This window comes from Xyrauchen texanus, chromosome 40, assembly GCF_025860055.1.
Source record: "Xyrauchen texanus isolate HMW12.3.18 chromosome 40, RBS_HiC_50CHRs, whole genome shotgun sequence".
Taxonomy (NCBI): domain Eukaryota; kingdom Metazoa; phylum Chordata; class Actinopteri; order Cypriniformes; family Catostomidae; genus Xyrauchen; species Xyrauchen texanus.
In genome coordinates, this window is record NC_068315.1 from 28076728 (window position 1) to 28103815 (window position 27088).

Consider the following 27088-nt stretch of genomic DNA (forward strand, 5'->3'; position numbering starts at 1 on the left):
ATATCCAATCAACTGAATTTACCACAGGTGGACTCCAATCAAGTTGTAGAAACAACTCAAGGATGATCAGAGGAAACAGGATGCACCTGAGCTCAATTTTGAGTGTCATGGCAAAGGCTGTGAATACTTATGTACATGCGTTTTTTATTTTTAATAAATTTGTAAAGATTTCAAACAAATTTCTTTCATGTTGTCATTATTGGATATTGTTTGTAGAATTGTGAGGAAAATAATGAATTTAATCAATTTTGGAATAAGGCACACATAACAAAATGTGGAAAAAGTGAAGCGCTGTGAATACTTTCCGGATGCTCTGTAAATGTACTGTATACACTGACAGCCAAAGGTTTGGAATAATGTACAGATTTTGCTCTTATGGAAAAAAAATTGTACTTTTATTCACCAAAGTGAAATTCAACTGATCATAATGTATAGTCAGGACATTAATAACATGAACAATTATTATTTCAATTTGAAAAAAACTTGATACACCAATAAAATAGATACACCAATTCTGATGTTATACTTAAATATGCTTAATAATATAAAACATTTAAAGCAATAGTTCACCCAAAATGAAAATTCTCTCATCGTTTACTCACCCTCATGCCACCCCAGATGTGTATATCTTTATTTCTTCTGCAGAACACAAAGATTTTAGAAGAATATCTCAGCTCTGTAGATCCATATAAAGAAAGTGAATGGTGACCAAACTTTGAATCTCCAAAAAGCATATAAAGGAAGCATAAAAGTAATCCATATGACTCCAGTGTTTAAATCCATATCTTTAGAAGTGATATGATATGTGTGGGTAAGAAACAGATAATATTTAAGTATTTTTTGCTATGAATATCCACTTTAACTTTCACATTCTTATTCTTTTGGCGATTCACTTTCTTCTTGCATATCACCACCTAATGGTCAGGGCTGGTCAAATGAGTGTAAGGTATTAACTCTCCACGGGCTGGAGATTTATAGTAAAAAAGGACTTAAATATTGATCTGTTTCTCACACACACTTATCATATCACTTCAGAAGACATGGATTTAACAACTGGAGAATTAATTTTATGCTGCCTTTATGTGCTTTTTGAAGATTCAAAGTTCTGGCTACCTTTCACTTGCATTATATGGACCTACAGAGCTGAAATATTCTTATAAAAATATTTGTTTATGTTCTGCAGAAGAAAGAAAGTCATACACATCTGGAATGGCATGAGGATGAGTAAATGATGAGAGCATTTTCATTTTTGGGTGAACTATCCCTCAAACTTTGTTTAAAAGCTTTATACCATAACAATTTATACTTGTAAATGTGAGTTGCATAGTATTTAATATAAAACACATCAATACAATTCTTATCAAGTAAATTGTTTTATAGTCTTCCAAATAAAGTCAACATTAAAATTCAACATTCAAAATGGGAGAGGAGGAGGAGGTGGAACAAATTTTCCACCAATATTTGGAGGTGGAGAAGGGGGACGTGGCACCATGGAGGTATTTTGGGGAGATGGCAGTGGGGCTAATGATGAACAACTGTACCCAGAGCTAGGAGCAGGAGGAGCTGGTGCAACAGCCATCTTGCCCTGAAGTGGAGGTGGAGGAGGAGTGTTGGCATTTTGGGGAGGTGGAGGTGGCGGAGGAGGTACAGTTTTGCCTCAAGGACTAGTTGGAGGAGGTGGTGGAATAGAAAATGGCATGTTGTCCTGAGGAGGAGAGGGAGGAGGTGGAGGGGGTGGAGCATCGTCCATCTCATCATCTGGAGGAGGTGGAGGAGGCAGCATAGATAACTCTGGATAGACATATGGCGGTAGAGATGGGGAGCAGGCAGATATGGGTAAAGGAGACGGTGAAGCTGAAGAGAGATCAGGAGGAGCTGTGACATTAGAACCCACCCAGTCAGGTACTGACGGAGGAGGAACAGCAATACCCAAAAAAGACCTGGAACCACAATAAATACTCGCATTAAACAGGATCTTTACACAGTTCTTTTTCATACAACAACAGTTCATGATGACCATGACTGTGTAGCCTTAAGGACAAAAAAACACCATAAAAGTAGCATATAAAAGTAGACCATAAGAGCCATATGAGAAGAAGTCCAACATTTATCCAGGTGGATGCTGCACCCTGGTGGTGGTTGAGGAGAGTCCCCTCTCCTCTATGTAAACAGCTTTGAGTGTAGGGTCAGAAAAGCGCTATACAAGTGTAAAATGCATTCATTAATTTAATACTGTTGGCGGACAGTTATTCTAAGAGCACGCGCTACATGGACGGCTTTCCATACTGATCACAGTCTCTGTTTTATATCAGCGTATTCCTCTGAGCGCGTTCAGATGCACTCCTCCCATCGTCAATGGCCACCCGTGCATAACTTTAATGTGTGATGTGTTACATTCATAATTTTTTCTAGTAAGACCTTTGATATTAGGGCATAAATCGCATTCTTGATAATCATTTTTGATTTGTTTTCCTTAAAAATATATATTTTTTAAAATCCTTAAAACAAGATAAATTTGATCGATCTTGATTTAGAAACAACACTGCATAAGATATTTATGTTTTTCAGAGAATGTATTTTTAACATGTGTATTTTGTCTTTGGTAGTTTTTATAGTCAAAACAAGTGAAAAAAATCTACCAGTGCTGAAGAAGTAATCCAAAGTATTTAGAATACATTGCTGACCTTGAGTAATCTAACAAAATATATTACATGTATTCTGTAATCTGTAGTGGAAAACATTTCAAAAGTAACCCGACGAAGGTTAATGCCCGACGAGGTGTCCATTGTCAGGTTTTAATGGACGACGGCGAGGTGTGAACCGGCCGACGCGCAGCGGATGACGGTTGCCTCCACCGTCGTCCATTAAAACCTGACAATGGACACCTCGGAGGGCATTAACCCGCTTATACCATGGTCACTTGCCAAATAAAACATTTTTAAAACATTAGTTTATATTTTAATTAGGCTAAATCTAGTTTTTACAAATAATAACTTGCCTGTAAAACTCCCGCAGGGTCTCATTCAGAGCAGCAGCGGTGTAATTTTCAAAGCTGGAGTCCATTTCTTTTTGAACAATAAAGTCTCTGAGTGTATTTACTGCCCATTTCAGTATTTTTTTTCGTGTTGATCTCATCTTTTTCGTCTTCTATTTGATTCAATTCTCCGGTGTTATCTCTTTGTGTCGTTTCTCCGTTTTATTTACATTTTTTCTTTCTTCAGCAGCATCCCAGTCGTCAAAGTTGTCATATTCTCCTAAATGTTAAAAGAAATAACGAAGTCAGCTCATTGTTGTATTAGTAGGCTATGTAATATCTAACTAACGTTAGATGTTGTTTTGATAGAGCAAATTGTTAACGGATACTTTGACTGCCTGTTGCTATGGTTACTCACAGCTGTTGTAGGCAGCGCATTTATTTATTAATTTCGAATGGTAAACAGGCAGTTTCACCAGAACTACTTTACTAGGTGTCCTCTATCACTTTTTAACGGACACCCTGCAGCCAATCAGAATCGAGTATTCACCCAGACCATGGTATAATACAACATAAGCGATTCATCTAAAGGAGACGTGCTGCATTACAAAGTTTAAATTGCATCAGAAAAATACAATTCAAGACAGATTAGTGTGGAACAAGCTTCATAATTGTATTATTATTATTATTATTATTATTATTATTATAATTGTTATGAGTGAATGGTCAGTTGTATTCATTAGGCTATAGGGATTAATTAACTTCTAACCGGTTCATCAAAACCGGTCAATTTGACATAAGATGCTGATTTAAATAATTTTGGATGAAATGAACTAAATACATTTAAGAAAATACTGTTTAATGTGTCTCCACAGACCCCTTTGGGTACCTTCAGGGATACCTGAATGAAAACTCTTGATGTGTTTTTCAGAATAGTCAGCTTAAACAATGTCTAGTACTTACAAGTTGAAGGTGCTGGTCTCCAGTATACCGAATTGTTGGAAAGAGTCAATGTTGTTGGTTTCCTCTTTTGGCTCCACCTTGAAGTCCACAGATCAACATAATAAGATCAAATTAATGCCTCAATCGCCAGTAAGAGTTTTAGATCAAACATACAGTGCAAGATGTGTATAAAGTATGTAATTAAGAAGCATATCAAAATAGCAAACATCATTCATTTGTTAGGATGGTCAGTTTTTCCCAGGACAGTCCTGTATTTAAGCACTTTTTCTAGTGTCCTATTTTTCTCTATCGCCTATGCGGCTTTCACAGTCACGTGAGTATTCTAATCAAAGGTAGCCAAGGATACGGCCTGTGAAACCAATAACATCACACTATGTTATTTGAAGTACATGATTGGATTAAACTATCCAATCACAATTCCCTATCAATAGACATCCAGTTAGTGAACTGATTGAAGAGTCAGTTTGAAAGAGCACACAGATGAAATTGCGGCTGGAAAAATGTCAAGGAAGCATGCATGTACATTTAATGAGGAGGTTCAAAAAGAGCTTACATTTCTAAAAAAGAAGTCACAGGCCAAGTAAAGTGAAGTGTGAGATTTGTGGAAACTTCTTTTCTATTGCCCATGGAGGCCGCAAAGACATCGCACAACTTATTGATTTGAAAATGCCCACGGCCATAGCTTTGCACATTCATGACCTGAGAAAAGTCTTGCAGGCCAGGCTGGAGGAATCATTCATGCCCTCTGACATTAAAAAGCAGTTGGATCAGTGGCGGATTTAGGCATGGGCAACATGGGCCCAGGGCGGCAACTTGCTGGGGTGCGGCAACTTTGGGGGCATTCTCATTTCTCATTTAGAATCACCCTCACTCCCTGGTCAACAAATATGGGGGCGTGTTGAAGCGGGTGTCACCCAGGGCGCCAAACCATCTAGAACCGCTACTGAGTTGGATGCCCTGGTTGAAGCTGGTGACATGTTAGCGGATTATTTATTTTGTGCAGTGAGAAAGTTTTGTTCAGCATCGGTGGATTACGTCCAAAATTGGAACCGCTCATTGGAGAACACAGAAAAACTTGAATGGACCCTACTGAGAGACATCCCAGAGTGGAAAGACATTCAGAGCAGCCTCGAGCACTTGTACTCCAGAATCCCCGCTCCCAGTTTGACTGACGAAACCATGCTCTTTGATGAGTGGGCTTGAGCAAAAAACATTGTCACTTGTCGCATCACTGAGTGGAACATGAACAAATGGCTGTGTCTGAGAGATGGACAGATGTTTTTCGTGAGCTGGAGAGCAAGACCATCAACTTTGGAGTCTTAGCCAAGGTTGTGGAGTTTGTTTTATGCCTGCCTAGGACATCTGCATTTGTTGAGTGTGTATTCTCATTAATGAATCAGTGTAATAGTCATGAAGACAATGCTTTTTTTACATCTTAATATTGGACTTGACTGCTCAGCATTTTATGATAAACTCTTGAAAGACAAGAACACACAGAGAAAAATGGCTCCCAACGAAAATACAAGGTGACAACAGTTACTGATGTGGATGCACCATCTACTTCGCATTGATCTGTGCCTAGGTAAGGATACATCAATTTCGTTTTTTGCTGGGTGGGGTCTGTCCTGTTTTCCACAAGCAGGAATCTTGCCACCCTACTCATTATAGTATCAAACATATCTGAGTAATTTCTGGGCCACAAGTGGCACAAAATATAAATGTAATTTTTTTTTTCAAATATGTTTCCCAAACACCTATCATAAAAGGTTATAAATGTTTTGAGATATATTTGCTTAAAGTTTTGTTGGTTTCCCAGTGGCCATGTCCCAGTTTGTCTAAGCAGGTGTAGCGATATAACAGCTCCAGTCCACTTGCTGGTGGAATCATCTTTTGAGTCCGGGGAATTTTGGTCTGTTTGGTCAGCACTCCAATCTCTCTCCATGCAATATTCTCCTTATGTATGCCAACTGTCTGAAAGTGAATATTAAGATTAACTGGCAATTTTTGGAATCTTTGCAACTTTGACAACATTATTCAACATCAAACATTATGTTACACATATGCAACATATGCAACATAGTGCGTACTCCAGGTAGGGAAGGAGGTATTGCCCCAAGTGAAGGAGTTCAAGTACCTCAGGGTCTTGTTCACGATTGAGGGGACAGTGGAGCGGGAGGTTGGCCGGAGAATCGGGGCAGCGGGGGCAGTATTGCACTCGCTCTATTGCACCGTTGTCACGAAAAGAGAGCTGAGCCGAAAGGCAAAGCTCTCGATCTACCGGTCAATTTTTGTACCTACCCTCACCTATGGTCAGGAAGGCTGGGTCATGACTGAAAGAACTAGGTCACGAGTACAAGCGGCCGAAATGGGCTTCCTCAGAAGGGTGGCGGGCTTCTCCCGTAGAGATAGGTTGAGGAGCTCAGTCATCCGTGAGGAGCTCGGAGTAGAGCCGCTGCTCCTTTGCGTCGAAAGGAGTCAGTTGAGGTGGTTTGGGCATCTGGTAAGGATGCCCCCTGGCCGCCTCCCTAGGGAGGTGTTTCAGGCACGTCCAGCTGGGAGGAGGCCTCGGGGAAGACCCAGGATTAGGTGGAGAGATTACATCTCCACACTGGCCTGGGAACGCCTCGGGGTCCCCCAGTCAGAGCTGGATAATGTGGCTCGGGATAGGGAAGTTTGGGGCCCCCTGCTGGAGCAGCTGCCCCCGCGACCCGACTTCGGATAAGCGGTTGAAGATGAATGGATATGCAACTTGTACATAATGCAAGATGAACAGTAACATGTAATGTACAGCCATCATCACAAAATACACAGAAAAGGTGATTATTATGTGATAATGACTGACAGACTGTCTCCAGTTTATTACACAGTTACTTACCAAATATATAAATAAATGGACATAAAATATTGTTTTGCATTGAAATTATTTTATTAGCTTACTTTTAGAGACAAAACAGAAGCACAACTACAGTTTCCTAGATGAGCCATCAGTTATATATTGTTACGATAAGGACAAAAAAGCTGCATGCTGTGATTGAAAGATCTGAATCAAGTTTCATCAAGAATCAATTTCACTGAGATGTGCTCTAAAATGTTATATTAGTACAGTATTTCTAGTGTTGTTCTAACTTGCCCATTATAATGACTGCCATTGTTTTTCAAGAGATTCTGTTGCTTTCCATGAAACGGTAACCTCATGTAGCGGGGTACGGCCGGTCGAGGATAGATAGGGCGGCGGCACCGGCCGAGGGGGGAAGCTCGCCGCCGATGCCATCACGAAAGCGACAATAAAATGAGCAGACTACGCCACCCTGTATTTAACAGGGAAATAATAACCCAAATCGAAAAGGCACACAGGTTCGTTGTTTCAAGACAAGAGGGCAAGAGACGTGAATACCAAGGTACAAAATATTTTATTCATCTATACAGATTAATCATAATGGGCACTGAATGCTCATTTCGTGCTTTAAAAGTGTATTAAAATTATGACTACCACAATCAGCTGTGTGGTTTGTAGTAGGCTTCACACACCCATAAACTTATACACTGACGCGCATCTAGGCGGCACATAGCCGCCCTAATATACCCCACGAATGCACGCTGATAGGCTATAAACGAAACCACCGAATAAGGGGCGGGATATAATAAAACAGACAGATGCGCTGTTCTTATGCACGCCGCAGAATACAAAATCGCATTAAAAAGTTATTATGCATAACCGGGAAAATCATGGTTACACCCAAATTACAACATTAGGAAGGGGGAAACTGCTACAAGACATTAGTCTGTCTCACTACACTCAGACAGACTTACCAGCGTCAAAATGTTGATGGAGGACTCCATCTGTTTGAGCTGAACAGTCTGAGCATCAAAAAGCTTCAGTACAGAGGTGGCCAGATTGTTTATCTGGTATGTGACACTGGCCAGGGCCTGCGTGGTGAGAGCCTTGGACTCTTCAATGACACTTTTGGTGTCCACCACCTAAAAATAATAAAGGAACCATTTGAAATTCATTTAAACTTTAAACTGTTTTAAGGACAACTCCAGATGATCCATCCTGTTCTTGTTGATCTACCACCAGAGATGTATAAAGTACTAGAGTCCCAGACTTGAGTAAAAGTACAAGTGCTCTATCAAAAAAGTGACTTGAGTAGAAGTTGAAGTGCTCTTTAAGCACCATACTTAAGTGGAAGTACTAAAGTATTCAACAATTTTTGTAATTAAGTATTGCAAGTAGTTTATTTTAAAATGTACTACTCAAGTACTAAAAGTGAAAGTACAAGTATTGTGTTATGTAGTTATTAAAGAAAGCAGTCAAAAGTTTGAACATCATATTGTTTATTTAAAATGTTTAGCCAGTAGGCCAAAGTGGCCACATTCAAGTATTTCTTATGTAAAAACAAAAGTGATTAGAGCACCTAAAAACGCTGAGCTTAACTCTTTGAATACAAAAACAGATCAAGTATGCCCTTCCCCCTTTAAAGCATCCCTCCCCTCTCTTCCCTGCTTGTGCTTTATTTTATCCACAGCTTATTCCCTTCTTAAACTAGTGTGCATAAAGCAATCATTTTTTGGAAGTTACACATTTACTTTTCATCCTCAACTTGTTAGGGCAACTAAATATCTCAAAGGCCAGTAGGCCACATTCAAGTATTTCTTATGTAAAAACAAAAGTGATTAGAGCACCTAACACTGAGATTAACTCTTTGTAAACAAAAACAGATTAAGTATGCCCTTCCCCCTTTAAAGCATCCCTCCCCTCTCTTCCCTGCTTGTGTTTTTTTTTATGCACAGCTTATTCCCTTCTTAAAATGGTATGCATAAAGCAGTCATATTTAGGAAGTTAGAAACCTTTTGTTTATCCTCAAAAGTAGTTGGTTTTCAAAATTTAATGTATTCAGTCTCGCTCTTCTAGGGCTAAAGACTAATCCTGCGATACTAAAAAGCCTCTCGCAGGCTGCTGATGCTGGAAGGGGTGTGTTTAACTTAACAGACAACTTGCACACAGCTGGAAAAGACTTGAGCAAGTCCATGTTATCTGCTGAACAGGACAAGTACGCATCTAGCTGTTTGATGCCGTCTTGTGCCTTCGAACCCTGCATGCCAGAAAAGAAGTCGTCCTCATCGGATGAGCTGGACCTGTTGACCTCACCGGACTGCAACGAGGGGTCTTCAATGCATCGTTTGATATAGTCCATGCCTGAAATATAAGAGTGTTCTATAAACAATAATAGTTTCAACCCATCATGACAGTAACCACAGATTTGACATGATGACATTATCAGTAAGAGAATGATTTTAATGGAAATGACGACTCTATACTTTAAATAATTCCCTTAAACAAAAAGCCAGCATTTACAGCCTGGCAGACCTTAGACAGGAAGGCTTGGCTGCCACACTACTAGGCTAAGGAGGAAGGCTCCCATACCCACACAATACTTTGTGGACAGCACTTGATTGGGGGATAGGAAACTGGCCCCAACCGAGTGCTGTCCGCAGGGTATGGCATGAAGTGGGTTTAGTAGCCTACCTTCAAGACCCCTTTTCACTCTATACAGATCTACAATTTCACCACCTCAGACGCAAGACCAATGCTTTAAGCTGTCTATCAAGCATGGTGGAGATAGTCTGGGGTACCATCAGGTCATCTAGAAAAATTGAAAATTATAATGTCTATGGGTCTGCCAGGCTGTAAATGCGGCAAAAGGTGGCTTTTTTGATGAAGGCAGTGTTTGAAATATAAAGACATAATTTCCATTAAAATCATAATTTCATACTCTAACATCATAATGCCCTGTTTATAGTTATGTTTGCTATATTTTCTATGCAGGACAAGCTCGTGTGTGTTTCCATTAAAAAAAAGAAAATTCAAAGCAATCCCAAACTTTTGAGCGGTAACATGTGTGACTCGTGATTGCAAATTGGTAAAATACACACATAATGCACCCATACACTATTATTTCTTACCTATTTTGATTGTCTCATCTTCCTGTGTCCAATTTGTCTTGAATTTTGGAAGCAGAATAGCAGCGGCCACCAGCTCTGGGTCTTCCAACATAGGGCCAAAGCGATCCTCAATGCCCACCTGCAAGGCATCCACAAGCGGCTTGCAGTACTTCAGTGGTAGCTTGATCCTGTTCAGCTTGATTTTCAGGAGCTTGACGGTTGGAAGCAGCCACCCCATCTGGACATTGGTTTCAGCTTGCAAAATGTTAGTTGCTTGGGCGACTGGAGTCATAACAGCAGCATACTCTGCCAGGAATGCAAGTTCAGCTGGATTAAACCTGTGATGAAGACAAGAATAAGAGACAATAATATATATAACAGCAAGAGACAAAAAAAACAGCATTGCTAAATGATCGGATCATTATCATGCAATGATAATGCATGATATCATGCAATAATAATGCATTTTGGATATCATGTAATGATAGTGAGTTCATCATTCAATGTTAATCATTCAATTCAATGTTTTACAAGTAGACAATATGGACCAGAATTGAGTTTGACAGAAAGAGTGCCATATGAAACATTTTTAAACTTACATTGGAACCTTCAAATCTGTGCAGAAAACTCTCATTGTTGCCTCTCCCTTTTCTTTCACTATCCTGAGCAGTCTCTCCACAGCCATGAACACAGAGTTCCACCTTGTTGCATTTGGTCGCACAAGCTGGAGGGAGCAAGCATCTTCCACAGTTTCAGCAGCTATTGAGGATCTTGAACACTTATTCCAAAGTGCATTGCACTTGCCAAATGTTGAGTAGCATAAGTTCTTGTACGCGTCATTGGACACTGCCTTGCTGGCATCAGCAGTGGCTATTAGGTTTAGAATGTGGCATGCACAACGCTGGTGTTTCGGGAGCTGGAACTCAAAACCATCATCCTCATCCAAAAGTGAAGATACATCGACAAACTCTACCTCCTCCTCATCTTTGTCTGCTTCTTCTTCGTCCTCCTCTTCCTCCTGAACTAGAGCACCAGCATTATTATTTCCATCTTCACCAAAGACTTTGAAGGCTTTGATGAAGTTGGAGCCATTGTCCGTTGTTGTTCTGACTATCTTCCCCCGAATTTCATACTCAGCATGGATATCATTAAGTGCATTTGCCAGAAGGTCGAAAGTGTGAGAGCCTCTTAATCTTTTACAGGCCAGGGCCACTGAGCACCTTTTTAAACTTTAGGGGTCAATCCAGTGAGCCGTGACCCCAATGAAACTACGGCGCCTGGCTGACCAGCAGTCAGTGGTTGTTGCGATGTGGTCAACAGTTTTCATGGCCTCAGTAATCTTGATCTTCATCTGTTTGGCAGCATCATCAATCATAGATGTGAGTGTGATTCTTGTCATTATTTTGTTATTTGGGACCAGGTCTAACACAAAGTCGCGGAAAGCTTCTTTCTCTACAATGTTGAAAGGCTGAAGTCCTTGGACAACAAACTTCATGATTGCCTTGTCGATAAATCTCTGGGGCATCGTGGTCCAGCTACCCATTAATGTGGGCTGCTTGATGGAGGGGGAGGGAATCGCAGCCTTCTTCTTTCGCTTTGCAGATGTGAGTTCCTCGTATCTACTCAAGTGGCAGTTATGCTTACTCTGAAAAGAGACAAAAAATATATAGTTTTACCTTCACAGAATTATACCATGAGCAACATTATAGGTGAGTGTAATAACTGCTGACACACTATTGATAAAAGCTAAATTAATTCAATTAAAGTCAGTTATCCACCATAATTTGTCAGCACTTTGGTTTCATTACCAAAAAGTCAGAAGAGAAATGTGGTCACAAATTGGCCTAGTCTACATGTATCACAAAAAGCATGTAGCCAACACAGCTCTAACAAGCCATTAGCAACTTATAGTGGATTAACAGAATGTAAGGTTCAAGGTTGACATTCACTAAGACATGTTGGGGCATGCTGGTAGCTTGAACGGATAACTCACTTGATGCTACATTACACTAAAAAATCGGTAACACTTTACAATAAGGTTCATTAGTTAACATTAGTTAATGTATTAACTTACATGAACTAACCATGAGCAATACATTTGTTACTGCATTTGTTTATCTTTGTTAACGTTATTTAATAAAAATACAGCTGTTCATTGTTAGTTCATGTTAGTTCACAGTGCATTAACTAATGTTAACAACATTTTAATAAAGTATTAGTAAATGTTGAAATTAACATTAACTAAGATTAATAAATGCTGTATAAGTGCAGTTCATTATTAATTGTTGTGGCAGCGGGGGCGTGGTCAAGCGCCCGTCCGGGAGAGAAAAGCGGTAAGGGCGCTCACACCTGAGCTAAATGATGACTAACACCTGTCTCTGATTGCAGTAACATGAGGAGAGCGGCATAAAAAGGGCAGGAGCGACGGAGCACAGGAGGGAAAAAGAAGCAAAGACTGTCTCTGCAGACCCTTTAAAGAAAAGATTAAAAAAGACTTACCCTTTAAGTTGACGCTGGTTTCCTTGTCTTGTGTTACATTGGTGCAGAAACCCGGGATCATTTTTTTCTTTATGATGGAACAAGGTCGCCCCATAGAGTCCTCCCAGCTGGCGGAAATCCTCCAGTCCCTCGCTAATCTCCATCAAGGCCACCAACAATCCCTGCTTGAGCTCCGGCAGGATCAAGATCGGCGGTTCTTCGAGATCATGCGGGCTCAGGCGGAGGACCGACTCGCTATCCGGAGCCTCCTCAGCCAGGAGGCTGCGTCAGCCCCGGACACCCACGCTACGCTGCCCCCGCCCATGTTACAAAAGATGGGGGTGGCAGATGATCCTGAGGCCTTCCTCGACCTGTTTGAGAGGATGGCTGAAATCTGGGGCTGGCCGCCCGAACAGTGGGCAGCCCGTCTAATTCCTCTCCTGTCCGGGGAAGCACAGCTCGCGGCACAACAACTGCCAGCGACGAACCTCCTGGCTTACTCTGACCTGAAGAGGGCCATTCTGCAGCGGGTTGGTCGGAGCCCGGAAGAGAATCGCCAGCTCTTCCGAAGCATGAAGCTGGAGAAGTCCGACCGCCCGTTTGCGTTTGTTCAACGGCTCCGGGACGCTTGTCGGCGGTGGCTGCTCATGGGGGACCGCGACGTCGAGGGAGTCATCGATCAGGTGGTACTGGAGCAATTTACGCAAAGACTGCCCAGGAGAACTGCGGAATGGGTCCAGTGCCACCGCCCGGCGTCGCTGGAGGCAGCTGTTCAGCTCATGCGGAGGACCACCTGGCGGCGATGCCGAGGGCAGATGAGCCCTCCCCTTTCTCTCTCTCCCTTCCCTGTGTCTTCCCCTGTTTCCCCCTGTTCCCTCTCGCTCTGCTCTCTCCCCAGGGCCCGTTCCTGCCCCCGTAGGCGTGGAGGATACATCAGGCCAACTTCCCGGCCGTGGGAGAACCCGCCTAACCCTTCCCCGTCCTTCAGCCGCTCTCCTCCTCAGGTGGTGGCGCCCGCCAGCACGGGTGCGGCCGTGGCGCCTGGGCCGGTCTGTTGGAGGTGCGGAGACCCGGACCACTTCCGGGATCAGTGTCCGCTGATGGAGGTGGGGACGGTGGTGCAGGTCTCCGATGTCCCGCAGGCTGCCCCCGGTCGGGCTGGAGCGTACCGGGTCCCGGTAAGGATCCAGGGGGGTACATACCAAGCATTGATGGATACCGGCTGTAATCAGACCACCATCCACCAACGCTTGGTTCAACCCGAGGCTTTGGGCACAGCTAAACGGGTGAGGGTGAGGTGTGTGCATGGGGATATTCACAAGTACCCCATGGTGACTTTAGCAATCAAATTCGGGGAGAAAAACATAGTGTGGAGGCAGCGGTTAGTTCCGCCTCACCCATCCGCTAATCTTGGGTACTGATTGGCTGAATTTTAGAAATGTATTAGAGGGAGTTTGTGCGGATGGGTCCTGCATGAAAGTGAAGAGGTGTGTGATGTGCGATGCTTTGGCAGGGAGGCGGAGCCGGGGCCGCCCTCGGCTGCTCCGAGTGACGAGGGAAGGGGCGAGGGGTCACCCCTCCTCTCAGGGAGTTCCCTGAGGGGACTTCCCCTTGGAGCAGTCGCGGGATGAAACCCTTAAGCACGCCTTTGACCAAGTGAGAGTAATCGATGGTCAACAACTCCGGCCGGTGTCGCCATTTCATATCCGTATTTTTCGCTTATTAAAGATCGGTTATATAGAGTGACGCAGGACGCTCAAACAAAGGAGGAAGTGACACAATTGTTGATCCCACGGAGCCGCCGGAAATGGTTTTCCAGGCGGCTCACTATAATCCTATGGCCGGTCACCTAGGGGAACGGAAAACACTTTTCCGTCTAATAGCCCGTTTCTATTGGCCGGGCATTGGCGGCGACGTCCGCAGGTGGTGTCGCGGCGTGCGCGAATGTCAGCTGGTAAACCCACCGGCCACCCCAAAAGCGCCTTTGCGCCCCTTCCGTTGATCGAGGTTCCTTCGAGAGAATTGGAATGGACCTCGTCGGGCCATTAGAACGGACGCCACGCGGACATCGCTTTGTGTTAGTCCTGGTGGATTACGCAACGCGATATCCGGAAGCAGTGCCTCTGAGCAACATCTCAGCACGCAGTGTTGCCGGGGCACTCTTCAAGATAATCTCCGGGTGGGGGTTCGAAAGAAATCCTCACCGACCAAGGCACTACGTTTATGTCACGAACACTTCGCGAACTTTACGAATTATTGGGCGTTAAGTCGATTCGCACTAGCGTGTACCATCCGCAGACGGATGGGCTGGTGGAACGATTTAATAAAACACTCAAAAATATGATTCGTAAATTCGTGCACGAAGATGCTAGGAATTGGGATAAGACCCCCTGTTATTCGCAGTACGAGAGGTCCCGCAAGCCTCCACGGGATTTTCCCCATTTGAGCTGCTGTACGGACGACGCCCACGCGGGGTCCTCGACGTCATCCGTGAAACTTGGGGGAGGGACCTTCTAGTGCCAAAAATGAAATTCAATACGTTCTTGATCTTCGAGCAAAACTCCACACACTGGGGCAATTAACACAGGAGAATTTGCTCCAGGCTCAAGAACGCCAACGCCGGCTGTATGACAGGGGTGCTCAGCTACGGGAATTTGCACCGGGAGATAAAGTGCTTGTATTACTCCCAACATCGAGCTCTAAATTACTCGCCAAGTGGCAAGGACCCTTTGAGGTCACACGACGAGTTAAACGTACCGATAGAGGGGGCGCGCGTCAAATATATCACCTCAACCTCCTGAAATTGTGGAGGGAAGAGGCGGCCTCTGTGACGTTGGCAACGGTAGTTCCGGAGAGGGCGGAGCTCGGACCGGAGGTAAACAAAGCCTGCGATCCTAACACCCCGGTTCCTTGTGGAGACCACCTCTCACCACGCCAACTCGCAGAGGTTTCCGAACTACAAAAGGAGTTTGCAGACGTGTTCTCTCCTCTACCGGGCCGTACAGACATCATACAACACCACATCGAGACCGAGCCGGGCGTAGTGGTACGTTGTCGCCCTTATCGCTTGCCCGAGCATAAAAAGAAAATAGTTCGGAAGAATTGGACGCGATGCTGGACATGGGAGTAATAGAAGAATCTCACAGCGATTGGTCCAGCCCGGTCGTCCTTGTTCCCAAGAGTGACGGGTCTGTACGTTTCTGTGTGGATTATAGAAAAGTCAATGCGGTGTCTAAATTTGACGCGTACCCAATGCCCCGTGTTGATGAACTGCTCGATCGGTTAGGTTCTGCTCGGTTTTATTCGACCTTGGATCTAACGAAGGGTTATTGGCAGATCCCTTGACACCAATATCCCGTGAAAAACGGCCTTCACCACGCCGTTCGGATTACACCAATTCGTGGCGCTTCCTTTCGGTTTGTTCGGGGCACCAGCCACGTTTCAGCGCCTCATGGATAGGATCCTCAGACCGCATACTGCTTACGCCGCTGCTTATCTAGATGATATCATCATTTATACTTGCAACATCTGAGGGCCGTCCTGAGATCGCTGCGGCGGGCGGGGCTCACGGCAAACCCGAAAAAGTGCGCGGTTGGGCGTGTGGAGGTACGGTATCTGGGGTTCCACTTGGGTCATGGCCAGGTGCGACCCCAAATTGACAAGACCGCGGCGATTGCGACTTGCCCTAGACCCAAGACCAAAAAGGAGGTGAGGCAGTTCCTGGGGCTGGCTGGCTATTACAGACGGTTTGTACCTAATTATTCGGATGTCACCAGCCCGCTGACTGACCTTACTAAAAGGGGGCTCCAGATCCGGTCCAGTGGTCAGAGCAGTGCCAACAGGCGTTTACAGAGATTAAAGCTGCACTTTGTGGGGGCCGCTTTTGCATGCACCTGACTTCTCTCTCCTTTTGTTTTGCAGACGGACGCTTCAGACGGAGGGTTGGGCGCCGTGCTCTCGCAGTTGGTGGAGGGAGAGACGCCCGGTGCTGTACATTAGCCGGAAGCTCTCCTTGAGGGAGACTAAGTACAGCACCGTAGAGAAGGAGTGTTTGGCCATCAAGTGGGCGGTCCTCACCCTCCGATACTACCTGCTGGGGCGGGCCTTCACCCTCTGCTCGGATCACGCCCCACTGCAGTGGCTCCACCGCATGAAGGATACGAACGCCCGGATCACCCGTTGGTATCTGGCCCTCCAGCCTTTTAAGTTCAAGGTGGTCCACAGACCGGGGGTGCAGATGGCTGCCGCTGACTTCCTCTCCAGAAATGGGGGGGGGGAGTGGTAGGCAGGCCGGATGACGCCCCGGCCTGAGTCGGGCGGTGGGGGTATGTGGCAGCGGGGGCATGGTCAAGCGCCCGTCCGGGAGAGAAAAGTGGTAAGGGCGCTCACACCTGAGCTAAATGATGACTAACACCTGTCTCTGATTGCAGTAACATGAGGAGAGCGGCATAAAAAGGGCAGGAGCGACGGAGCACAGGAGGGAAAAAGAAGCAAAGACTGTCTCTGCAGACCCTTTAAAGAAAAGATTAAAAAAGACTTACCCTTTAAGTTGACGCTGGTTTCCTTGTCTTGTGTTACAGATATATTATATTATATTATAAGTATATATTTAGTAAGTATATTATATAACTTACCTTGATATGTTTCTTGAAATTCGACGGTGAATTTTTGAAGGCCATTATTTCGCAATCTTTCGGGAGGCAGAGTAAGCACTTCATTCGATATGAATTGTCTTTCACTCCGATAAATGAAAACATTGACTCTAAGTAGGGCCAGGGGTGGTCTCCTTCCTCACCGCCATGATCACTCGAAGTGGAAGGTGTTGAAGGTGGTGTTTCTTTTTCTTCCATCACGAAACAAAAAGCTTCTCTATGGATGCAAGCAGCAGAGCGAAAGGCAGAACGGGAGCGTGCGCGGTATCCTTGATCGCTTGATTCGCTCAATGATGAGCCAGCTTCATGATCAAACCTGGTGACAGAGCCATCTACTGCTCTGGCAGTGATAATGTGGGTTTGTAATGATTGATTCGTAACATTTTATAATAACGAGTAAAGATGCAGCACATAAAAAATGTATCGGAGTAAAAGTATTAAACTCATCGAAAATATGTACTGAAGTAAAAGTGGAAGTAGGAGAAAAAAATAATACTCTAGTAGAGTACAGATACAGCCTTTTAGTACTTAAGTACAGTAGTGAAGTAGTTCGACTTCGTTACTATACATCTCTGTCTACCACATCTAGAGCATCTAATCCAGGCCTTCAGCTTTATTTTTCATTCATATTGAATCATTTAGCAGATGCTTTTATCCAAAAAATTTTTATATTGAGCATAGCAAGCAATTTGTCATATAAAGGTCAACCGTATCTGCAGAATCACACTGCTAAGTTCTTACAGTTGCTAGAGTTGTAAAGAAGCTAGCGCAGAAGGAGACAGACAAGTTTTTCTTTTCTTTACTTTTTAAATTATTTTCTATTTTTAAAGGAAGAACAATTAGTATGAATTTTATAAGTGCTTGCGGAACAAATGTGTTTTCAGTTGGTCTTTGAATGTTGAGATATTTTCAGTAGATCATGTGAAGGTTGGAAGCTCATTTCACCATAGAGGGACAGAGAAAGTGAGTGATCGTGAAATGGACTTTGAGCCTCTTTCTGACAGGACCAACAGCAGTGCTAATTCATTGACTGCAGAGAGTGAGTTGGGACATGAAGGAGTGAATTGAAGTAAAAGGGTGCTGTTCCATTGGATGTCCTGAAGGCCAGAGTCAAAGCCTTGAATATGATGTGGGCAGCTTCATGTAACCAGTGGAGTGAAATTAAGATTGGGGTGATGTGAGCCCTCTTTGACTGATTGAAGACCAGATGCACTGCAGCGTTCTGAACCATCTGTAGCGGCTTAATTGTACTAGCTGGTAGGCTGATCAACAGAGCATTGCAGTAGTCCAGCCTTGAAATGGCCAAAGGTTGGACCAGGAGCTGTGCAGCATATTCAGACAGGAAAGGTCTGATTTTCTTGATGATGTAAAGTGTGAACCATCAGAACCAGGTGGTTGAAGAGATGTGGGAGGTGAAGTTAAGCTGGTCATCCACCACTACTCCAGAGTTCTGGTCTCTCCTGGTTGGTGTTAGTGTTGTTGAACCAAGATGAATAGAGAGAGATTGTGATAACAGATGGGTTGGCTGGGATCACGAGGAGTTCTGTCTTGGCATGGTTGAGTTAAATCTGACGTCCCTTCATCTAGGCCGAGATTTTCAAGAGGCATGCAGAGACACGATCTAAGATGGAGGGGTCTTCAGGCTGGAACGACAGGTGAAGCTGCGTATCATCAGCATAGCATTGGTAGGGAAAGCCATGTGCTTTAATGATTGGTCTGATCATTCATTTTAATTGATAATTATAGGTGTACATATATGTGTGTCAGAGCAGCACTCCAAAATAGATTTTTGCTCCTTGTTGACTTAAGTGTGATACAAATAATTTTTTAGGTTCAGTACAAGCTAAATGTGGCAGGGCGGAGGGCGGGGCCGGGTCTTGATCATACACACCCGGTCCCGTATTAGGCTAATTATGCCTCTGTGAGGGGTAAAGGCTGACTGCAGGGGATCGTGCGGGAGAGAGAGATCGTTAACGGACATGTCCGTCATGTGTGTGTTTTTGATGTCTTTTGAGTTTATCATTAAACTATTATTTATATCGTCAAGCCGGTTCTTGCCTCCTCCTTTCCATTGATCACTTTACACTAACCTTCTTGACAGCATTTGTAACAAAGTTGATTAACACTATTGTGGAGCGGAGAGGGGCGGAGCCGGGCTAGAATGTCGCAGGCTCGGTCCCCAATCGGCCTGATGGGGCACGCGAGGGATAAAGGCGGCTGGTGATGACGGTTCGAGAGAGAGAGAATTACGGGCATGTCCGTCATGTGTGTTTATGTGTTTTGGTTTAAGTTTTCATTAAATTATTATTTATATTTATTATTATTCGCAGAGTCCTCGACACTGCCGTCCACCCAGGGGAGCGCTGCTGCCATCTGCCGGGCGACTGAGTAGCCCGACCGCCCGTACGCGGGTGAGTGGGGACTGGATTCCCCGACCGCCTGGAGTGAGGGAGCCGCTGCCGGGGGCGGAGGAGTGCCCTGCTGTCCCCAGAGACGTGGAGGGGTCGAGAGAAGACCGCCATCCACGAGGGGAGGAGGGAAACAACTCCCCGACTGCCTGGAGTGGTAGGGCCGCTGCCAGGGGCGGAGGAGTGTCCCCACGTGTCGCCAGAAAAGCGGAGGGGCGTTCTGTCCGCTGGGGGTCAGAGGTTTGACTCCGGTTCGCCCGGAGAGGAGCGGCTGTCATCCGCCAGAGAGTGTGGAGCAGTGTTCGAGGACCACGCGATGGTACATCAGAGAACCGGTGAGTGAGCTTTTCTCTCTCCTCTCTCTCTCTCTTTCGCACCGTGTTGGCCTTTTCCCTCGCCTATTTTATTTTTTTTTGTTGCTGTTTTCCCCTCCTGTCTCCTCCCAGGTCGAGGAAGGCAGGGATGACCTGACGGGGCGCAAAGCACACTCCTCTCCAGGGAGCGGAGGGGGGCGGAATGTCGCATGCCCGGTCCCCAATCAGCCTGATGGGGCGCGCGAGGGATAAAGGCAGCCGGTGACGGCGGTTCGAGAGAGAGTGAATTACGGGTATGTCCGTCATGTGTGTTTATGTTTGTGTGTTTTGGTTTAAGTTTTCATTAAATTATTATTTATATTGACAAGCTGGTTCTCGCCTCCTCCTTGCCCATCTTAACCCCCTTACAACTATTTTTTTATTTAAAAGAAGCAAAAATTCGGGGATACGGTGAGGCACTTACAATGAAAGTGAATGGGGTAAGTTTGTAAACATTACAATACTCACTGTTTTGAAAATATAGCCACAAGATGTAAACAATATGTGCAATTGCATGTTATTATTAAATACAAATTAAATACAAATTATTTTGAGGTGAAGTAAACAGAAGAAAGACTAAGTACATTCTACATTGAACAAGTTAGTTTAAGCCTGAACTTGAAAATATTAAGTAAATTCTACATTTGTACTCAATTCAAACATGTATCAAATAATGCTCTAGCTTAGAAGAAAATATTATTCATGATTTTTTGTTATCTTTTACAAATTTACAGTAAGTACATTTCACAAGTAAATATAATAAGTAAATGTTACTTAACTTTTTGAAGCTGGTGTTCCCAGTATGCACCGGGCTTGAATAATTAATGAGCTTGCATGGTTTCACTGTTTGTAAGTTGCTTTAAACTGTTTTTATTATTGATTTTGTTTTTAGGTTCTGTGTAAAGTCTGAAGACCAAATTACCCATTCATGATCAGAAAAATTATTTGTTGATTGTTACGTCATCCTGTTTTTGTGCGAGTGTTCGAGTCTCTGGAACTTATTTTTATCCTCATTAAAGCAAGGTGATGTTTTCTATTAGATCACACCCTCCCTGTGGAAGGCTTCTTTGTGTCATGTAGTACATGTAGTAATAAGCATTGAAAAGCTAGTACTACACTTTTAAAAGTATGGCTTAATTTTACGGAGCCCTTAAAGGGACATGGTGGTGCAAAAATTATGAGATGGGAGGAAAAATATTTTTTAAATCTTTTGCGTTCTCTCGCAAAACTTTTGCGTTCCCCCGAGAAACTTTGCGTTCTCTCGCAAACATATTTGCATGCTCTCGCAAAATGTTTGTGTTCTCTCGCAAAACCTGTTGTGAATTCAGAAAACAGTACTTCTGGTTTAATTTCACGCTGGCAGCCGAGCAGTGGTTCAGAGATCACACGTTCACAATGGAGCGGTTCATAGAGTTTTACTTTGAGCTTGGACTCAAGTATAAAGAAATAAGGTCAGTGCTAAGTTCAAGGCATGGTTTTCACTTAAGTGAAAGACACCTAAAAAGGATACGCGATAGAGGATTATGTCGACGGAAAAATTACTCGGATTTAGTGGACCTTGTTGAGTTCATCTGTAATCAGCTGCAGTACTCTGGACAACTTCATGGGTACCGATGGATGTACGCCAAATGTAGAGAAAAGGGTCTGCGTGTGAGAAAAGAGGATGTGCGCTTGGTGCTGAAGGAATTGGACCCAAGAGGAGTTTTCGTGAGGAGAACCAGACGTCTCAGACGGCGCAACTACTTTGCTAAAGGACCCAACTTTATTTGGCACTTGGACTCGTACGATAAATTAAAACCATATGGTATTTGTTTTAATGGTTGCATTGATGGCTTTTCGAGGAAAATGATCTGGCTTAATACCTACACAACTAGTAGCGATCCGAAGGTGATAGGAAGTTACTATATTGAAGCGGTGCAGCGTTTGGGGGGATGCCCTAGAGTTGTTAGGGGGGATCTTGGAACTGAAAATGGTCATGTTAGAGACTTTCAGCGTTTTCTTCACTTACATCACGCAGATGAAAGTCTTGACAGCTATTTGGAAGGTGCAAGTACTGCCAACCAAAGGATAGAATACTGGTGGGGGTTTCTGCGAAAGGAATGCATGGAATTTTGGATTTCCATGTTTGCTGACCTCAAGGACGGCGGATTCTTGGACAAAAGTCTGCTCCAATTCTGCTGCATGGGACTCATCCAAGTGAGTTCGTCTGAAATTATGTTTTGCTGTTTGCGTGTAGAGAGAGAGAGAGAGAGAGAGTTCAAGATGTTTGGATCAATGAGGCATTGAGAAATGACGACAGGATTTCATTTTTAAGTAAACTTTTCCTTTGAATTTATTAAAGGTTTTGCGTAATTTTATTGTTACGTTTTGCAGGATGTGCTGGATGACACTGCACGGGTTTGGAATGCACACACCATTAGGCCATCAAAGAACATCAGCAGCCCCAGTGGACGGCCCAGTGTGATGTATGGACTGCCTGAACTCTACCTCACCAGAGACTTCCTCACCTCAGCTGACACTGAAAGTGTTCAATTGTGCAAGAATGAATGCACGTTCCGACACCCATACCATGTGATCCAGATGTAAATGAACTGTGCAACGTTATCATTTCTGAGTCTCAGTTGAATCTTCCAAGAGACCCATATCAAGCTGTGAACTTATACATGCATTTAAGAGATGTGATCAGGGCATTACTGTAACAACTGTTTTTTATCATCTGAAATGTGCTTACATAGCTAGTAGACAACACTCCTGCAGAAATCCTGCAATACTGTACAATGTTTTAAAGAAGAATTAGAATTTACAAACCTCGACATTGATACATGAAGAATTAGAACTTACCACATTACAATATTGATACATAAAACTCATTAAAGATGGAAACCATAATTTGCTAAATTGTTTATTGTTCACAAAGTTTTGTATAACTATGACTATTTGTATAACATTTATCTTTTGTCTGTTTAAATAAAAATAAATAAAATGTAAACAACATAAATAAAATCAAATAACAAAAATAAGAATCATATAACAATGTATCAGTATTAATGGCTGCAGCAATGTGTTTTTAATGAAAACAACCTGACCACTTATTGTTTGTGGTTCAATGTTACATTTTATGGAATTAAAGGGATAGTTCACACAAAAACTAAAATTCTGTCATCATTTACTCACCCTCAAAATGTTTCAAACCTGTATGAGTTTCATTCTTCTGTGGAAGATAAATGAAGGTATTTTGAAGAATGTTGGTAATCAAAAAGTTGCTGGTCCCCATTTACTTCCATAGTATTTTTTTCCATACTATGGAAGTAAATGGGGACCAACAACTGTTTGGTTACCAACATTCTTCAAAATATATTTATGTTCCACAGAAGAATGAAACTCATACTGGTTGGAAACATTTTGAGGGTGAGTAAATTATGACAGAATTTTCATTTTTGGGTGAACTATCCCTTTAATTCCATAAAATTAAAGGGATGTGCCAATATTCCATATTATAATTCCCAAAAAATTTAATCTTTACTTGTAATTACAGTTAAGTGCATTGTGTGGTCCCCAACCTGCAGACTACATGAGTTCAGGTATCAAAATAATTTTATTTAGAACTGCCCTATATCACACAACATATATTTACATCTATTCCATAAGCATAATAAAAATAAAATTATACAATGGTTCAAAATGTTTGTTATTTTGATGTTGATGGATTGATGATGATTAATTACTGTTTTTTTCTTTCTGTTACACACGTCAAACCCCTACTTGTATCTGTCCACTAGTTACTTGTAGTTGCTTACATCAAATTTAAAGCTTTTAAGATGACCTTCAGGTCTGCCAATGGCACCCTCTTACCTAAATACACTCCTATAAGTGTATGAAACCTCTGAACATCTATGGTCAGTGAACGAGCAGTGCCTGGTTGTTCCTCCAGAACAAGGGACAATATCACTTTCAAGAACCTTTACTCTCACTATTCCTTTATGGTTTCCAAACTGCACCCGATTTGCTGTGATTAACACAACTTTCAAAACAGTTTTTAGACACACCTTTTAAACAATCACTTAACTGATTCTTTAAACCACTATTATTCGTTCTCATTTCTGCATTTTTAATTGTGCTCTAGCCTAGTCTAATTTGCTGCTACACAAACTTGTACTGCAGATATTGTTAATAGCTCTTATGATAAATGTATTCATTGTCACTTCTGCTGAATTAATAAATGTACATTTATAGTGGTGCACGAGTCTTTCAAGTAGTGCCTATATGAGGTTGAGATGCAGCTTTCACACTTTAAGGGACACATGCACAACTATTATAAAAGGTGCAAACATTCATTGATGCTCAAGAAGGCAACACATTATATAAAACTATGGTCAAATAAAACTTTTCAGTATATGATCTGTGTAATTAATGTATGAGATAAATTATTATATTTAGTACTGTCCTTCATATTTCTTAGGAACAGTAAGCATTTTTACTTCTCAGGACAAATAAATAAATAAAATCACAAAAAATACTGTACACTGATTATCTAAAAAGCCAAACATAACAATAACCAGGAGGATGCAAAGTTTTGAACAGGCTCATTGTCTCATTTAGGTTATTGTGAATTAAATGTAAGTATCTCATGTAAAACAGCTTCATCAGGACAGTACTAAATAAAAATAATGCAATTTTAATGACCCCTCTTATTAGATTTTGCAAGGACACCATAATGACAACATTATTAGTGAACTAGCAAAGTATATAAGGTATCCATTCTGATTTAAAAACAAAGATGAGACTTAAGAAGTAGTATGGATACACGCAAGCTTTGGTTTCCTTGGTTAGTTATTACAATGCAAACGTGTATAAATGTGATCATGGTTTTTAACGATAATATTAAAACCTTTACACACATAGGGATACACGTCAACACATTTGGTTACATAATTATCATTAACATATAAGCAAAATGTAGGCCCATTGAACTATAATGACACATTATCAACCTTGTCCCTTTTCATGTGAATGGTGTCCTCTTCGGGAACATGTCGTTACCATAAAAACTGTTGAAGATCCTCCTCCATCGTTGAGCTACAACAATTGTTACAGTGTGTGAGTATAATCATATGGAAGTTTGGTTTATTCCTCTATATATGACTTAAATATATATTCATTTAACCGTGAAAGATGGACAACGTCTTTCACCAGTGCGGGAACCACCAGACAGGAATGTGATTATCATTCAGGTGATGCTATGCAAATAGAGGAGTAAAGTACCGCGTAAAAGTCTCTCGCGATGACACACATTTCGCGAGAGAACATGACAGGTTTTGCGAGAGAACGCAAATATATTTGCGAGAGAACGCAAACTTTTTGCGAGAGAACGCAAAAGATTCCAAAAAATTTTTTCCTCCCATCTCATAATTTTTGCACCACCATGTCCCTTTAAGGGCTCCGTAGAAAGCAATGATGTATGGAAAAAATGCATAGCTCACATTTAGGTATTTGTTCTGACAGTAATCGGCCACCTTGTGCAGATTGCTGTAGTTGTCTAGAAGAGCTTTTCTTGCAGTCGGAGCCTCTTGAAGGATTTTTTCTATGCGCTCTTTGTAACTGTTGTCTCTCATTATGAAGGTCTCTAGAGATATTTGAGAATAAGATGGAGAATGCTGCTGATAATGGTTTCTTTTCACTCACTCTGGTCAGACAAAACTAAGGTGGACTATTGAGAGACGGAAATGAACATGACAGGTGCAAACATTTTGAGAGAGGGGGTTGTGTTTGTAATGCATATCTGTGCATACCTGCAGATCTCAAAGTGCCTTTAGTGCAGACTTAAGTTTCACAAGTGCTTTTACAGGATATGATGTTTGTATAAAATATGTCCATCCGTCTGTCCATCCATCCATCTTTCTGTCCGTTTCTTCAAAGTCAGGCCATTGGATGTGTCATAGGTTGATTTTCATCACAACCAACAGATTTCAACCTTTTCCTTTTAATTATATGATGATCTTATTAAAACTGACTTTGAAACCTTTTACAAAGTCTAATTTTTGTACATTTTTAAAATGCATTTTACAAATAGATTAGACTATGTCAGCCTTGACCATGACTTTTAATATTAAACTATAAAAGTTGTTTATAAAAATATTTATCAATAATTTAAAATTATTATACATGCAGAAGAATTTAAACAACGTCATAAATGGAAAGACGTTGGTGCCAGTGAGTCGCACATCTGGCCAATAAAACTAACAAAGAGACTTGTCTTGATCCCATATGACTCGAAAACTTCTCTGCAAAGAGGCCCTAAGTTCAAAGGTCAAAGCAATAAAAGACAGAACACACACTCTTGGAGTTCCAGAGAGACTCTTTGAACGTTGGTAACATGTATAACTGACAAATGAATGATCATAGACTGATATACCTTTTTAAAATGTGTGTAATGTTTTATCCAGGTTGTATAACCAATGAATTAACCAGTACAATTTGTAATCAGGGATTTTCATTTGTTACCTACATGTATAATATCCATGAAAAAAATGTCATGTTTAGTATGTAAGCGTTCACTGGCTTATGCAGAGAAAGCTGATGACAACGAATATCATGTCTCTTGTACATTCTCAAAATATAAAAGTTCATGATTAAATATGCACTATTTTTGGGAAGGAGATTTGTAAGAATCTGAAACAAAGGACCATAAATCAACTGTCAGAAAAGACATCCCAGTTGACCACGTGACTCTGAAAAGTCACTTCTGATTGGCATAGGACACCTTCGGGGATGTGGCCAATTTCAGTTCTAATGTTTCCAAACAGGAAGAACACTCTTTCTTTACTCTCTTCTCTTCTGCCTCCATGCTTAACTCCTGCACCGCTGACTGCTCAGACTTCGCTCTGACTCTTGCCTCATGGTCTTCTCTGGATCTCGTCGGAACCAGATCCATGCCATGTGAGGTCCAAGGAAGCTCGGGACTTTAAGTCCCGAGTAAGCCTCTCACTCTCTATTGTCCATGAGAAGGCCCTGCTTCAAAGCCAACCTCATCATCATACAGACAATAACTTCGATCTTACAGCGGTCCAAAACATCGACGGAACAAACTTTTGACCAAGAACCAAGCAACACAAAGAACACAAGGAAACACCACTACACGCAAGTACATCTCCAATTTTGTGCTCAAAGTGCTGGTGTATTTGTTAAAATACTTTGGGTAATCCGATAGCAAATCGATGTAGACTCAAATAAGGTTAAATGGTTTTTAAGGCATTGTCAACAGAGTCCAAAAAGTTCATTTTCACTGTACTGATCATTTATTTCACATTCTGTCACTCT

At 42.4% G+C, this 27088-nt stretch overlaps 1 protein-coding gene across 1 annotated transcript; it reads right to left on the reverse strand.

Moving 5' to 3' along the window:
- Positions 1-1414: 1414 nt before the first annotated feature.
- On the reverse strand, positions 1415-26615 carry LOC127633341 (ABI gene family member 3-like). The gene is made up of 6 exons (XM_052112378.1): positions 26595-26615; positions 25252-25425; positions 7748-7915; positions 5731-5908; positions 1666-2031; positions 1415-1521 (listed from the first exon to the last, which is right to left on the reverse strand). The coding sequence occupies exons 1-6, from the start codon at positions 26613-26615 to the stop codon at positions 1415-1417; spliced, it is 1014 nt and encodes a 337-aa protein (XP_051968338.1).
- Between the last annotated feature and the right edge of the window lie 473 nt (positions 26616-27088).